The sequence below is a fragment of the Hippopotamus amphibius genome, chromosome 13 (genome assembly GCF_030028045.1).
Source record: "Hippopotamus amphibius kiboko isolate mHipAmp2 chromosome 13, mHipAmp2.hap2, whole genome shotgun sequence".
Lineage (NCBI taxonomy): Eukaryota > Metazoa > Chordata > Mammalia > Artiodactyla > Hippopotamidae > Hippopotamus > Hippopotamus amphibius.
In genome coordinates this window covers 43,485,218-43,499,568 of record NC_080198.1, presented here as the reverse complement: position 1 = coordinate 43,499,568, position 14,351 = coordinate 43,485,218, and the positions used below count along the sequence as shown (strand labels likewise).

Sequence of the window (14,351 nt, the reverse complement as noted above, 5' to 3'; positions counted from 1 at the left end):
TTCTGCGAGGCCCAGACACCCGAGCACCGGAGAGGCGAGTTCAGGGGCGGGGTGCTGACGAGCCGCTAGGGAAAGCGAGGAAGCCGGCGCCGGACGAGACTGGCACGAATAACTCGCTGGCACCCACCCTCTTCCCCTCAGAACCCCAAGAACTGGGTCTCCAGAAGCCGATACGGAAGCGAGCGTAGGCGTCCAGCGCCCCTCTAGGCCGCCCGGAGGCTGCCCATCTCGGTGGTCCCGCGGCGCGGCCTCACGTGACCCGAGGGGCGGGGCTTAGGGCGGGCTCTTGGCCTCGACGTCACTGGCGCGAGCCGCACCGCCGCTGTAGCCGCCGGTTCACTGCTCACCTGTGTTCCAACCGCTGTGCCGACTGGGGTAGGGTGTGGCGGCGCTGATGCCGCCTCGCTCTGCTCAGATCTCGGTCTCTGGGCCCTACTGGGGCCCCGGGTAAACGGACTGCCCCAATCAGCTGTCGGCCGCCTTTATTCCGTGGGTCGCCTGGAGCCGGGGCTGTGCAGGTGTGGGGAGAATGGCTCCTGTTGTGTCATCTCTTAGAGACCCACGCCAGGGATCCTGCTTGGGTCCTAGGCTGGGCAGCCCTTAGGAAAACCATGGTTCCCATCTAACTTTTTAAAGCCCTTTCCCTTCCTAGGACCTAGAGGTGTGTGGGACCTTTCAGGGCAGATTCATTTAAGAACCAAAGTAATAGTGACTAAGGTTGCCAGTCATCCTGTATATACATGTCCTATATTAAATGATTTTGTCCTGTGTTGACTTTGGCAGGACTCCCTAAATGTCCTGTGTTTAGCTTTCTCCAATTAATTACAAAAATTATGTAGTTTACACCTATTCCGCCTAGTTAACTGGCAAATGACTTAAATTTCAACACTGGCTGAAAAAAAAAATCATACCTCCACAAATATCTGGGTAATCCCTTACAGTCTCTCCTGCAGGTCTGGCTGAGGAAAGAAAGGGGGGGGGGGGGGGTGCTGAGAATTGAAACATTAAAAGTACTGTTTTTCAGATTCAAGAAAGGAAAAGACTGTTCTTTGACCAAAGTCCCAAGCCATGAACAAGTAATTGCCCTTAACAAGTAAATGCTGTTAATTTACATAACTTCCCGTCAATACACGTTCTGAAAATCAGCCAATAAGTGACGGTCTTACTTTGGTGACCCCTACAACTATGCTTCTGAGAGTTATCAAATCAATAGCAGTCCCAAGCTTTAGAACATGAGCCAATCAATGACAAATGCCCTTGAAAGCTAGCCAATCAATGACAGTCCTGCCCACTGGACCACAGCCAATTAGCAAGTGCCTCACTACAGTGACAATGCTTCTGAAAATCAGTGGGTCAACAGTAGCCTTACTTCAGTGACCATTTATTGCCAATGTGGTTGCCATCATGAACAGACTTTCCTTTGAACACCAGTAGGTCTGCTGAACACAGTACCATATATTTAGTTCCTACTCACCAAGCACTTCAGAGCTAAAAAGGGAAACTGGCCTCCCACTGCTGGAAGACAGAATGACCCTGGATATCTGTGTATATGACTCTATCCCTGGAGTTTGTTACTCCTTTCATAGGAATTAGACTTAGTTACTGACCAACTATAGCATAAGGAAGTCCTGTTATAAAGAGTACATTAGGTATCTTTTTCTCCCTGCCCCTACATTAGGTACCTAATGCCAAAAAGATGCTCTCCATAAAAACACCCCAGCCCCAGCCACTGGCCAGTACAATAAGATAAGAAAAAGAAAGAAAATGCATCCAGAATTGGTAAGGAAGAAGTAAAATTGTTGTTGATCGTGGACATGATTCTCAAGGTCAGAAAAACCACAGGAACCTACGAAATGTTACTAGAACTAGTAAGTGAGTTATGCAAGTTTGCATGATACAAGGCCAAAATACAAAAGTCAATTATATTTCTACATACCAAGAACAAAATTGGAAATTTACTATTATAATAACATCAAAAATGGGAAACAGACATAAATCTGATAAAATTGTGAAAGACCTATACAGTAAAAATTACAAAACATTGCTGAAATAATAAAAATCTAAATAAATGGAGAGATTTACCATGTTCACAAGTCAAAAGACTCTCTACAGTTAAGATTTCAATTATACCAAAATTGATCTATAGATTCAATACAATCTCAATCAAAATCCCACGATATATTTTGTAGAAACTGACAAATTGATTCTAACATTCATAGGGAAATGCAAAGGACCTAGAAATGCCAAAACAACTTTGGCAAAAAACAAAGTAGGAGGACTAACAATATATGACTTCAACACAGAAAAATTGTAGTAATTAATGCAGCGTGTTAACGGCATCAAGATGGACAAATAGATCAATGGAACAAAACAGAATCTAGAACTAGACCCACACATATATGGACAATGATGCTACAACAGGTTACCCATTTTCAAAGAAAGGGAGCACGAGAGAGGGAGGAAGGAACTTGGATCCATACCTCACACCCTATACAGAGTTTAATTCAAAAAAGATGACAGAATAAATGTAAAATCTAAAACTATAAAACTCCTAGAAGGAAAAACAGGAAAAAGCCTTTGTAAAATTGGGTAAGGCAAAGATTTCTTAAATATGCCAATGAAATCCATAAAGGAACTAAGTGATAAATTAGACATCATCAATATTAAAATCTTCTGCTCTTCAAAAGATACCGTTAAGAGAATGAAAAGACAAACCACAGGCTGGGAGAAAATGTTTGGAAATCACATATATGAAAAAGGACCTGTATCTATAATATCTAAAGACCTCTCAAAGATCAAGAAAAAGAAAACCCAATAAAAACATAGGCAAAAGATATAAACAGAGACTCTACCAAAAAAGACATAATGGAAGGCAAGTAAACACATGAAAACATGCTCAACCTCATTAGGGAAAGCAAAATAAAACCTTAATGAGATAGAATTACACACTTATTATAATAGCTAAAATTAAAAATGCTAACAATATTGAGTGTAGGCAAAGATGTCTTAGAGGTGGAACTCTCACACAATGCTAGCAGGAAGGTAAAGTGGCACAACTTCTTTGTAGAACAGTCTGAAGATACTTAAAAAGTTGAATATATGGGCTTCCTAGGTGGCGCAGTGGTTAAGAGTCCGCCTGCCAATGCAGAGGTCACGGGTTTGATCCTAGCTCCAGGAAGATCCCACATGCCGCAGAGCAACTAAGCCCGTGTGCCAAAAAAAAAAAAAAAAAAAAAAGTTGAATATACACATACCTTATGACTCAGCCATTCCACTCCTGGTGTTTACCTAAGAGAAATAAAAGCATACATCCTTACAAACACTTGAACACAAATGTTCACAGCAGCTTTATTTGTAATAGCCAAAAACTGGAAATAACTCAAATGCCCATCAAGAGGTAAATGAACAAATAGATGGAGATATAGCCATAGTAGAATACTACCCAACAATAGAAAGGAATGAATCGCTGATTATATGCAACATGGGTGAATCTCAAAATAATTATGCTGAGTGGAGTTCCCAGTGGTGGCCTAGTGGTTAGGATTTGGCAAACAAAAACATTAAGCTGAGAAAGACACCAGAGCAAAAAGAAGAGTACATACAGGGTGATAATATTTATATAACATCCTAGAAAAGGAAAGCTAATCCAAAGTGATGGAGGGAATTCCCTGGTGGTCTAGTGGTTAGGACTCTGCACTTTCACGGCAGAGGATGCAGGTCCAGTCCCTTGTCGGGGAACTAAGATCCCACAAGCCACAAGGCGCAGCCAAAACAAACAAACAAAAACCCCACAGTGACAGAGGCAGATCAGTGGTTGCTTGGGGAGAGCCAAGAGGGAGGAATTACAAAAGGGTATAAGCAAAGTTTGGGGTGTATGGCTATGTTTATTATCTTGATCGTGGTGATTGTTTCACTACTATATACATAAGTGAAAATTTACCCATGACATTATGATAATAAATAATGCTCCAGTCACTGTTCTAACCACTTCTATATATATTAATGCAGTTAATCCTTAACACAATCCTATGAGGTAGACGGTCATCCCTATTTTACAGATAAGAAAATTAGTGCAGTTTCCATAACTTAACCAAAGTCACACGCCTGGGTTCATACCAAAGTTGGCCTGGCTCTGAATGATTAATCACTACCCTCTGCTTCCTGCAGTGGGCAAAGTCAAGCTGTCTGCACGAGTGGATGCTACAACAGAACATATTTACTTCTCTTGTAACCACAGGTAACAGAAAATAATGGTGGCTTCTTCTAGGATCATAAAAAAATTACTAGAAGAAATTGCAAGGAAATGTTTGCTGATGTGAGGTCACTTGGAACAGTAATGAGATGGACAAATTTAAGACTATAGGGCCTTGCATCTGATTCAAAGGGTACATACACCCCATTTCTGCAAAGGCACAGACTACAAGTGAGTGGCAAAGAGTCACTGCAGAATCAGAAATAGTGAGGGTAGGCACTGCACCCAAGGTAGGTCTCTGGAAGTCTGCACTCTCTTAGGACTGTCCTCCAAGATGCAGATGGCTCCACATGGACAGGGCCCCTCTGTTTTTGAGTTTAAGAGACTTCCACTATACAGATTGTAATAGAGGGTCCATATACCTTGCCTTTTTCTTACTGCTTGTTTAGGGTTGCTGAGAAAGGACATAGGGGAGATAAAGTTTTAAGAGCTACAAGGTCTGAAATGCCTTTATTTTATACTCACACTTGAGGGTATAAAATTCTGATGGAAATCATTTCCCTTGGAATGTCAAAGGCATACACCATTGTCATCTAACTGTCAAGATTGCCGTTGAGAAATCCAATACTATTCCTACCCCTGATCTTTTGTTTTCTCTCTCTAGAAACATTTTAGCATCTCCTCTTTAAACTTGGTGCTTTGATCATTCACAGTGATGTTCTTTGATGTAGGTTTCCCCCAATCCATCTTGCTGGGCACTTGGTGTATCCTTTCAATATGGAAACCTTCCTTTGATGTTTATGTTTGGGGGTTTGTTTCTTGTCTTTTCCACCTGTAATGAGAGTCCATGTTGGGGAAAGAAGCGTTCAGAGAACCTGAGGACAGTTTCATGATGGAAGCTGAGAGTATGAATTAAACATTTTAGTGGGACAGGCAGAGAAGCAGGCATCGCAGGTATGCAGAAAGAAGCAGCAGATGGTTCAGAATTAGCACAGGTCAGGAAAGGCAGTGATGACACTGATTAAAAGCACGAAGATGGAGAGAAACAAGAAGAGGAACTGTGAGCCTATCTGTGGAGAGGGCTACTCTTGGACAGATGTCTTCTGCATGTAGAGTTTCTGATGCAGAATGAAACTTCCACACCAGCTAAAGGTTTTTCCCACACACCTTACACTCGTAAGATTTCTCACCAGTGTGGACATGCTCATGCTGAACCAGGGTGATTTTCTGATTGAAGGCCTTCCCACACTCCTTACATTCAAAAGGTTTCTCCATGGTGTGGACTCGCTGATGCTGAGTCAGGGCTGTGTTGGAGCTTAATCATTTCCCACACTCTTTACATTTGTAGGGTTTCTCCCCAGTGTGCATTCGCTGATGGACGATGAAACCTGAGCTACAGCTAAAAGCTTTCCAACATTTGCTGCACTCATGGAGTTTCTCCCCAGTGTGGAACCTCTGGTGCTGCAGGAAGACAGAGCTGCTGCTGAAGGCCTTGCTACACTCCTGACACTCATAGGGCTTTTCTCCAGTGTGGATTCTCTGATGCTGGATCAAGGCCATATCTGAACTTAGACCTTTCCCACATTCTTTGCATTTAAATAGTTTCTTCCCACTATGGATTACCTGATGCCAGAGAAGTAAGGAATTATATCTGGAGTATCTTCCGCATTCTTTGCATTCAAAAGACTTTTCACCAGTGTGACATCTCTGACATCTGTGGTGTCTGTGGCATCGGATGGCGGACTTGCACAGACTGTCACATTTTCCACACTCATAAGATAGCTGACCGCTAAGAATAGGAATTGTCTGATCCGTAGTGAGTTGTGTACTAACACAAATGTTTTTCACCAGTTTCTCACACTTCTCCCTGATCTCCACAGCACAGGCGTCCTGACACCTGGTGGACCCATCTGTGAGATCTCTCCTCTTTAGCACTGTCCTCTTAACCATCCAGTGTCTGTGCTGCTCTGGGTGGCTCCTGAAGCCAAGGTGCTGGAGAACACTCCCTGGCAGGCTTCCTAATGTCAGTCTGTGGGACTCAGCTTCTTTGGAAATGTGTTCCTTTGGAGGTGATTCTTCCTTGTCAGTTCTGGCCTCCCAGCCTGATGTCACGAAAAGAAAATACAAGTGTCAGCCCCCAATATCACAAAAAGAAAATACTTATGCAAAAGGGGAAACAGGATCAAGTGGTTCTGATTTGCCCTAAGTAGGGGAGTATTTTCCAATATGTACACCAAATGGCCAAAGACTACCACACAGCAGAGCCCCACAAGTGGAAGACTCTATGAAAGAGGCCAGCAAGGCCAGGAGCATTCCCATAAAGAGTGTGAAGACTTGAAGATGCAGAGACTGTTAACTAGGGCCAACTGAAGGACTAATTGCTTTCCCCCAAGTGGATGGGATGGATCAGGGCAGAGGTAAAGATGTGCTGAATGGAGAGCCCTAGTGAGAGGAAGACCACCAAGACTGGAGAAAAACAGACAGTCAAGTGGCTCAAGTACTACAAAAGGTCCCACGGCTGAAATTCCTTAAGAGCTGCTTATTTTTAAAAACATTATCCATGTCATCATCTTTGAGAGAGACCCGACCTCTGACATCAGGTTGGCTCTAGTAAAGCAGCAGGCTCCTATGCTGCGGCTGAGGAGACCACGCAGGGCAAACACCACAGCATCCAGGAGGAAAGGCAACGACGTGCAGGCTTGCCTCTAAAATAAAAGAGCACTGGACGTGTGAAAGACCCTTCCAAGAATGGACATCAGTCCTAGAGACGACCAGGTAATGATTCTTGTCCTTTTTCCTAAAACACTATACAGGATGTGTATATAGTTTAACATGGCAATATGGAATGTGAAATCCTAAACTAACTAGAAAGGAAAAATTAATATAATCATCAGCACTGGGCCAGAGCAAAATCTCATGTGTTTACAAGCAAACTGTTTAGAAAATATTTTTTTAACCCAGATAACCTGAAGTCTTAGGTTAAAAACACATGAGGCTGGAGTGGGGCGTGGGGGGAGTGATGTGCATTATTAATGGACATTCTCTGTAAAGAGTCTGAAGAGCACAGGAAATTTTAACAGGCAGAGAATGGGTGAAGCAGAATAACAAAGGCTATATATGTGTATAGATAGATAGATAGATAGATAGATAGATAGATAGATAGATAGATAGATAGATATACACACATGCACATTATGTCGTTATTTTTAATTCTCATTTCAATACTTTTCAAAATGAAGAAGCCATTCACCTTTCATTTACAACAAGTTTTGCTTCAAAAATTCATCTGTTAAAAATACATATATTTTTAAGTGTCCGTGGCAGGAAGATGAAACAAGAATGGCAGGATATAGGTGGACTGTTGGGGTGAGGGATACATTGGGTGTGTTTGGCTGGTGTCTGCATCTGTGTGAAAATTTCCATTATAAAAATACATTTTTTAAATTTAAGTCAGTGTTTGGGAACTCATACTTCAATTTCCCATACAAATAATGTACCCTTTGAATATGCAGATTGCCAGACAGGCCCCCAGAAGTCTATTTTCCTCATAAGGTGGCTGACATCTTCATCTTTGCAAAAACAAACTGTCGGAAAAATAAAATGTTTCCACACAACAGGGTGCAAAGAGCTGCTGAGACGATGTCCCTTGGCAGGTGGTGAGGTGGAGAGGCAAATGTGAAAATGCAAAGAAATCTTGCAGCCCTGTCCTTCCTGGAAGAGAATGGCCCTTCCTCACTTCAGGGAGGCAACCACTATAAATGCAGAGAATCACATGTAACGATTCCAGAGGAATGAAAACAGTCTCACAAGAGAAGAAACACTCTGTGCACATTGAAATGTGACAACAAGAAAGCAGGCTAAGCAAAAAAGGTAGGGTCTCATACTCACCTGGACAGACTCTGCTGAGGGCCTCCCTGCCCATGGGTTCCCAGGGATTGAGGCCCCATGGCAGTTCCCCTCGCTCCAGCTGAGAGACCAGAACAGGTCTGGTGAATGAAAAAGCTGCCCAGGAAGAAAGAAATAGAAGAGAAAGGTAAAGGGAATCACGAAGCAGGGTCTGCTTTCAGCTCTCTTTATCTTTCTCCACTGAGCCAGGTGGGGAGAAACAAAGTGAAGTCAGCCTGTGCATCTTAGAGGACAGAAAATTCCCACAAAGCAGGGCAGAGTCTTGGAATAATCCTCTACTCAAGTTTCAAATATTCAGAGAACTTGAAGACAGAGGCAAAGGCTCTGCTGAGCTCCCGACAGCTCTTCATTTCCCTCCGTGCACGGGGCAGGGTCCCTCCCAGGGTGAGAGGGATAGTGATGTCAAAACCTGAGAACCCCAGGGCTCTCCCCGCCCAGCAGCCTCTGGGGAGCTCAGCCTTCAGAGCAGCTGCCCATGAGGGTTATTACAGACCCCACAAAGTCAAAGGAAAAAAGAAGCCAGGGTGCTCAAAGGGCAGAGGCAGACAAGAGCAGGGAGGAGAGATGTCTCACCCAGGGAAGCCACATTTGCATAATTCTCCAGCATCACCTCCCTGTACAAGGCCCCCTGCGCAGGCTTCAGGCTGGCCCATTCATTCTGGGTGAAACACATGGCCATGTCCTCAAAGGTCACTGGCTCCTGAAACAAGAGGTTCCTGCTCCAGCCCTGTGTGAGGGCAGAGGAGCCTAAGTATCAGGGCAGAGACTTATTGGGGCTGGTAGTGTTGCCGAGGATGGCTATCCAGTGTTCAACCCCCCTACCCACCTCCCTGCAGGGGCCAACCCTCAGTCAGCGTTGCCCTCATCAACCGTGGAGCCCCAGACTCACAGCACCCCTTGTGGTCACCCCCAGCAAAGCCCTGCCTTCACCGGCTGATCTCCGTGTCGACGCCACTGTGTCCTGCTCTGTGTGCCTGTGCGTCCCTCTGGCTCCTCTCCCCTACAGGGCTTTGTGTGCACATGCACAAGGGACATCTGTGTAAACACAGCCCATGGCACTTTTGTACTGATCTCTACTCCCTCCATAATCCCACTAAGGTCAGAGTAACACAATGGCCCAACAGGAGAAGAGTCAAATCACACTAGACGTGTTAACAGAATTTTGAAAGCAGAAAAAGGATAAATGGTAACTGATATAGAAAAGCAAGGAAAGCTGAATCTTAACTGCTGGTGGAGGAGGAAGCAAACAAGAAGGAACTTGACTCACACCACAGAACCAAGGATGAGCTCCAGATATTTTTTAAGTGTGAACTGTTTTTTATAACTTGGTAAAATATTCTTTTTTTTTTTTTTTAGTTTTTATTTATTTAACAGGAAGTTTGTTTTTGTGTTTTGTTTTTTGATTTTTGATTGACGTATAGTTGATTTATAACTTGGTAAAATATTCTGTTTAAAAGCACCAGAGAGGGGAATTCCCTGGTGGCACAGTGGTTAAGAATCCACCTGAGGGAATATATGTATAAATACAGCTGATTCACTTTGGTTTACCTCAAAAACTGGCACAACAGTGTAAAGCAATTATATTCCAATAAAGAGCTTTAAAAAAAAAAAAGAATCCACCTGCCAATGCAGGGGACACAGGTTTGATCCCTGGTCTGGGAAGATTCCACATGCCGTGGAGCAACTATGCCCGTGTGCCACAACTATTGAGCCTGCGTGATGCAACTACTGAAGCTCAAGTGCCTAGAGCCCGTGCTCCACAACAAGAGAAGCCACCACTCGCCGCAACAGGGAGAAAGCCCACATGCAGCAACGAAGACCCAACGCAGCCAAAATTACTTACTTAATTAAAAATTTTTTAAAAAGCAGCAGGGAGGAGAGAGGACCCCCCAGAGTACATGGGGCAATGAATAAAAAATACCTACATAAAAGCACATCACTGGGAAGCCTTGGAAAAAAAGAGACATAAAAAAAGATCTTAAAGGCTTTCAGAGAAGGAAAAAAACATACACCAAGACTGGGGAGTGGAGATGGCAAAGTAAAAGGGGTCATGTTTTTTAAATGCTGAGGAAAAACTTGCACTTCTTGTCTAGATGGAGTCAAAGTGATCAGATTTATCCTCCTGCCTGAACCAAAATAAGACAAATTACATAAAATAACAGTTTCCAAGATACTGGGTATCAGGCAATGAAGGACACCAATCCCAAAGAGAAGAGAAGCAGAGAGGTGAGCCCTAGGATTCTACAAAAACATTACTAGAATTGCTTTATCCAAGCAAAGACTTCTTCAATCTTGTGGACAGAAGTGAAAAGGGTCTTCCTCCTACGCTGTGATGCAAATTTCCACTTTTTTAGTGCATTTCCATTTTTCAACCCAAATTGCCAAATCTTTCCCAGCCAATCCCCCCACACTCACTTGTTTTTTTTCTATCCTCATTATGTCTTACTTAGTTTGGGAATTCTCATTTTGCCACCCCTTAACTGCCCCCCTTCTCCAAACACACCCGACAATGACAGATGCACAATGGAAGCCACAGGCCTGGACCTGGATCTAGATGCAGAGCTGACACCTGCTCTCTTGACACCAAAAGGATGAGAGGGCAGGGAAGGGGGGCCACAGAGGCTGAGAGGATGCTCGCTCACCGGGCGCCGGGTGATCTGGAGCGTGGCAGGCGTCTTTGCTTCTCACACTGCCCTGCGGGTCCTGAGATGCGACACTGAAAGGAAAATAAAGAGGCACGGGTTAAGAGCGTTGCTGCCTCGCACCTCGCAAATACCTTCTGTCCGCCCTGGCCCCTTTCCATTTCGCTACTCCCTCACCACAAAGGCAAAGGGTTTGGAGAACCCGGTACTACGTCCGGTGAAAGCGAATCTGTCACCGGGACACCGGCACCCGCATCCCAGGAAACCTCTAGCCCCGCGCGGCGCAGGCGCAGAGAAAGCGTGGGAAAGCTACCAGCCGCCGGCCTCTGGGAAAGCTCTCCACAGGCTCAGTCGCAAGTGGGTTGACCGTCTCCCCTCCTCTCTAGGAACCTGGGAAGTTTCCCATCACCGTGGCTCCCTATCCCGGCCGCAGCTGCCCTGTCCCTCCTTTGGGAGACGGAAGGGACAGAGTTGCTGGCCAGAGGCTCGGGTCCTGCGGCGCCCCTACTCGGTAGCTCCTCTGGGGCGGTCGGCCGGCTGGCTCAAGCCGCAGAATGGTTACAATCCTGGGAAGTACCCAGGCTTCTCTGGCGTTTACTACTTCTTGTTCCCCTTCCAGGTAGTGGGGGGTCCATTGCTCCACATGTTCCCAGAGGCCTGGATTCTGTGTCTACACCAATGTGGGAGGACTGAAAATTGGAAGAGTGGTGCCCATCACTTCAATGGCCCGAATGTGTATGGGTTGACAGCATTGACCATCCGGTTCAAAAACCTAGCTGTACCACTTAGTAACTGTGGGGCCAGCAGGAAGTTGCTTTGCCTGTTTCATTGGCTGTGAAATGGGTATGATGGTGGTCCCAACCACAAAGGGCTGCTGAAGGTTAATAATTAAATGAATTCATGGATTGGCAAAGTGTTTACAGTAGTGCCTGGCACATAATAAGTGCTTACGAGTTTGTTTTCTAAATGTGTTGTTTTTAGAGATATAAGTGCTGCTTGGACTCCAATGTGTGGCACAGTGTAGGGAAGGAGCCATTAACATTTATCTGTAGAGCCCTTTCCCACCATATACCTGGATGTGTGTTCCAGGCCCAACCTGGAGAAATTCAGTGCTTCTACCCAGAAATGTTTTAATTACAAAGGCATCTTCAGTTAGTTCAACTACATGACAGAGGGCCTGGATAGTAACTGAACCAGGAATGGCTTCTCTTCTGTGACCACAGGTGCTACAGTATCCAGAGACTTTTCCTCTGCTGTCTCAAATGCCCAGTGATGGGGGCCTTTCACCCACTACAGAATCAAAGCCTCCTGCACCTGCGCATCTGCTGCACATTGCTCCAGCCCAGCTCCCTTGTGTAACTACACATACATATAGGTATTGAAACCAAACAGAAACATCTAGATAGCAAGAGCAATCCAAAAGGAAGAACTAATGTTTTAAAATGTATGACACTGTTGCAATCAATTTTTATTCATTAATTAAACTTCCTTGCACTAGTCACTTAAATGGTCTTTACATAATAGCTAAGATTTATGGGAGCTTAACAGGTGCTAGAAACTGTGCTGAGGCTTTATAAGCAACATCGCTTTTCATGTTCATTTCTGAGATTGGTACTGTTATGTTCCTCACTTTACAATTGAGGAAACAGAAGCCAAAGAGGTTTAGAAGTAATCTGAGGCCACACAGCTAGAAAAGCCCATAACCAATACCTGTACAGTTTCTCCTGGGAGCTGGAAAGCATTTTAATGACACAGAATTCTCTGGCTCCACACTCCACAGCCTCTGCTGCACTACTCAGTCCTCCTCTGTTTCCCCCACAATTGTCTGAACTGCCTAATGTCATTGGTTTTGCAGTCCTCCTGCCGTCCCTCCTAGATTCATGCTCTACTCATCTAGTATCCGGAAGGTGTCTTCCAAATTCTTCTAAGTTCCACGGCCTCCAAGAACAGGTGTGAACTCCTGGCACAGGAGACCTGCCTGTTGGTAGACTTCATCTGTGGAAACTGATGTGGATTTCCAGCTCCCAGAAAATTTTACTGGCAGGTGCTGCCACCTCATGCAATTAAATGGAAATCATGTCCTCTGAAAATGTCCTTCTGAAATCATGTCCTTCTGAAAATCATGTCCTCTCTGCAGCCAAAGGTATCTCCTACTGGGGATAATCTCATCTCACCCCAAACCACTTTTCCCCAAACACACTTTCACCTGCGTAGACACAAATCCACACCTGCCATAACTGCCTGGCAAAGGGGAACCCAAGTCAGGCCTGAGTCTGGCGCAGACTTCTCTGAGAGCTGATCTAAGAAAAGCTGTCAGGAAGCCAGCTCACCTGGGACCACACTGTCTGAAGCATGGCTGCTGTCCCCTGGCTTCCTGAACTGCTCTCTGATTTGGGAAAAGGAAGAGTCTCAGATCTAAGTAAGGAGAAAAGAGCTCCGAGTAAAACCGACCCTCTTTTGCAGCCCATATGTCCATTACTCCCTTTCACATCTCTCACCACCATCCCTGGACTCCATTAACTCTTAGAACAATGACTGTCCTACCACTCCATGGTAGCCTGGCCCCTCCCCTCACCCACTGCTCCATCCACTTGCTGGCAAGGCACGAGGCTTCTCAAAATATGCCACAATATTCCATTATCCAGAACTGAGTCTCGGCTAGAGGAGAATCCTGGCCTCGGGGACTGCTTGGGTTGGAAGAGAAAATAATTTTTACTGAATGTGTCCAGTGACCCTGACCACTGACAAAGGTTCTGTCCTTACCAGACTCTAGCTAGGCTCCTCTGAGCCTTTTCTCTGCTAGGCCTTCGAACCTTGGCCTATGAAGACTTGAACAAAACCTTATCATCTCTAACAGTTCAAGGCCACATCCCTAGGATGACCCTACCCCCTCTTAGAGGGTCTGCCTGAGAAAATTCAAGGCTGTCAAAAGAATGTAGTGCTTCTTCCGGCCAACTCCTTAAGATAGGGCCTCTGTCTCCCAGTCTCTGTGGGAGGGGGTAGGAGCCTAACTTGCGTAAGTGCCAGTTAGCAAACCAAGACGGGTTTCACTCGATTTCCCTGCTCTACTGAGCCTCCACTCGCCCCCTCCCTACTCTCTCATTCTCCCTTTCAGTGGCCGCATCACCTCTGTACTAGCCGAAGCTGAGTTCAGTGCACCCTGGACTCTAACTTTGACCCGATGATCAAGAGAGGTTTCTTCTGGAGAAAAAGCGGGCAGGGGGTGCCTGGACCGAGAGGGTGTCTGCAGCACAAAATGCAGGTGGAGTCTTGGCAGCAGGTCAAAGCAGGAAGAAGAAGCTCCAGTGGACCGGTGGGTGATTCTGGGAGCAGACCCGCGCGGAGCGGCGGGAAGCAGGCGGCGCCGACATCTCCAGCCACCAACAAAGATGCGGGGCACAGAGGCGGGCGCGGAACGACGCCCGGAGGACGACGAACGAACCCGCCACCGCGGGCAGGGACACGGGCGATACGGAGGGACTCGGGCCCACGTCCCGGGCCTCCCCGGCCAGGCTCTTCCAGGTCAAGGCTCTCAGGCCAGCCCAAACCACAAAGGCGCCGAGCCGCCTCGCCTCCGGGGCTGTGGCTCAGCCCGGCGGAGCTCCAGCATA

General features: G+C 45.7%; 1 protein-coding gene across 1 annotated transcript; it reads right to left on the bottom strand.

Moving 5' to 3' along the window:
- Positions 1–487: 487 nt before the first annotated feature.
- LOC130834442 (zinc finger protein 620-like) lies at positions 488–13,094 on the bottom strand. The gene is made up of 7 exons (XM_057704611.1): positions 13,071–13,094; positions 8,672–8,825; positions 8,081–8,194; positions 5,816–6,294; positions 3,255–3,288; positions 912–959; positions 488–510 (listed from the first exon to the last, which is right to left on the bottom strand). Exons 1-5 carry the CDS (start codon positions 13,092–13,094, stop codon positions 3,256–3,258), a joined length of 804 nt encoding a protein of 267 aa, XP_057560594.1. The 3' UTR covers positions 488–510; positions 912–959; position 3,255.
- Between the last annotated feature and the right edge of the window lie 1,257 nt (positions 13,095–14,351).

Coding starts and splice junctions, on each gene's coding strand:
- LOC130834442 (XM_057704611.1), bottom strand. CDS start 13,094: ATGCTTCAGACAGTGTGGTCCCAG. Junction 8,195..8,671: donor TGCAAATGTGGCTTCCCTGG/GTGAGACATCTC, acceptor CTTCCTGGGCAG/CTTTTTCATTCACCAGACCT. Junction 6,295..8,080: donor CCTCAGCAGAGTCTGTCCAG/GTGAGTATGAGA, acceptor TCGTGACATCAG/GCTGGGAGGCCAGAACTGAC.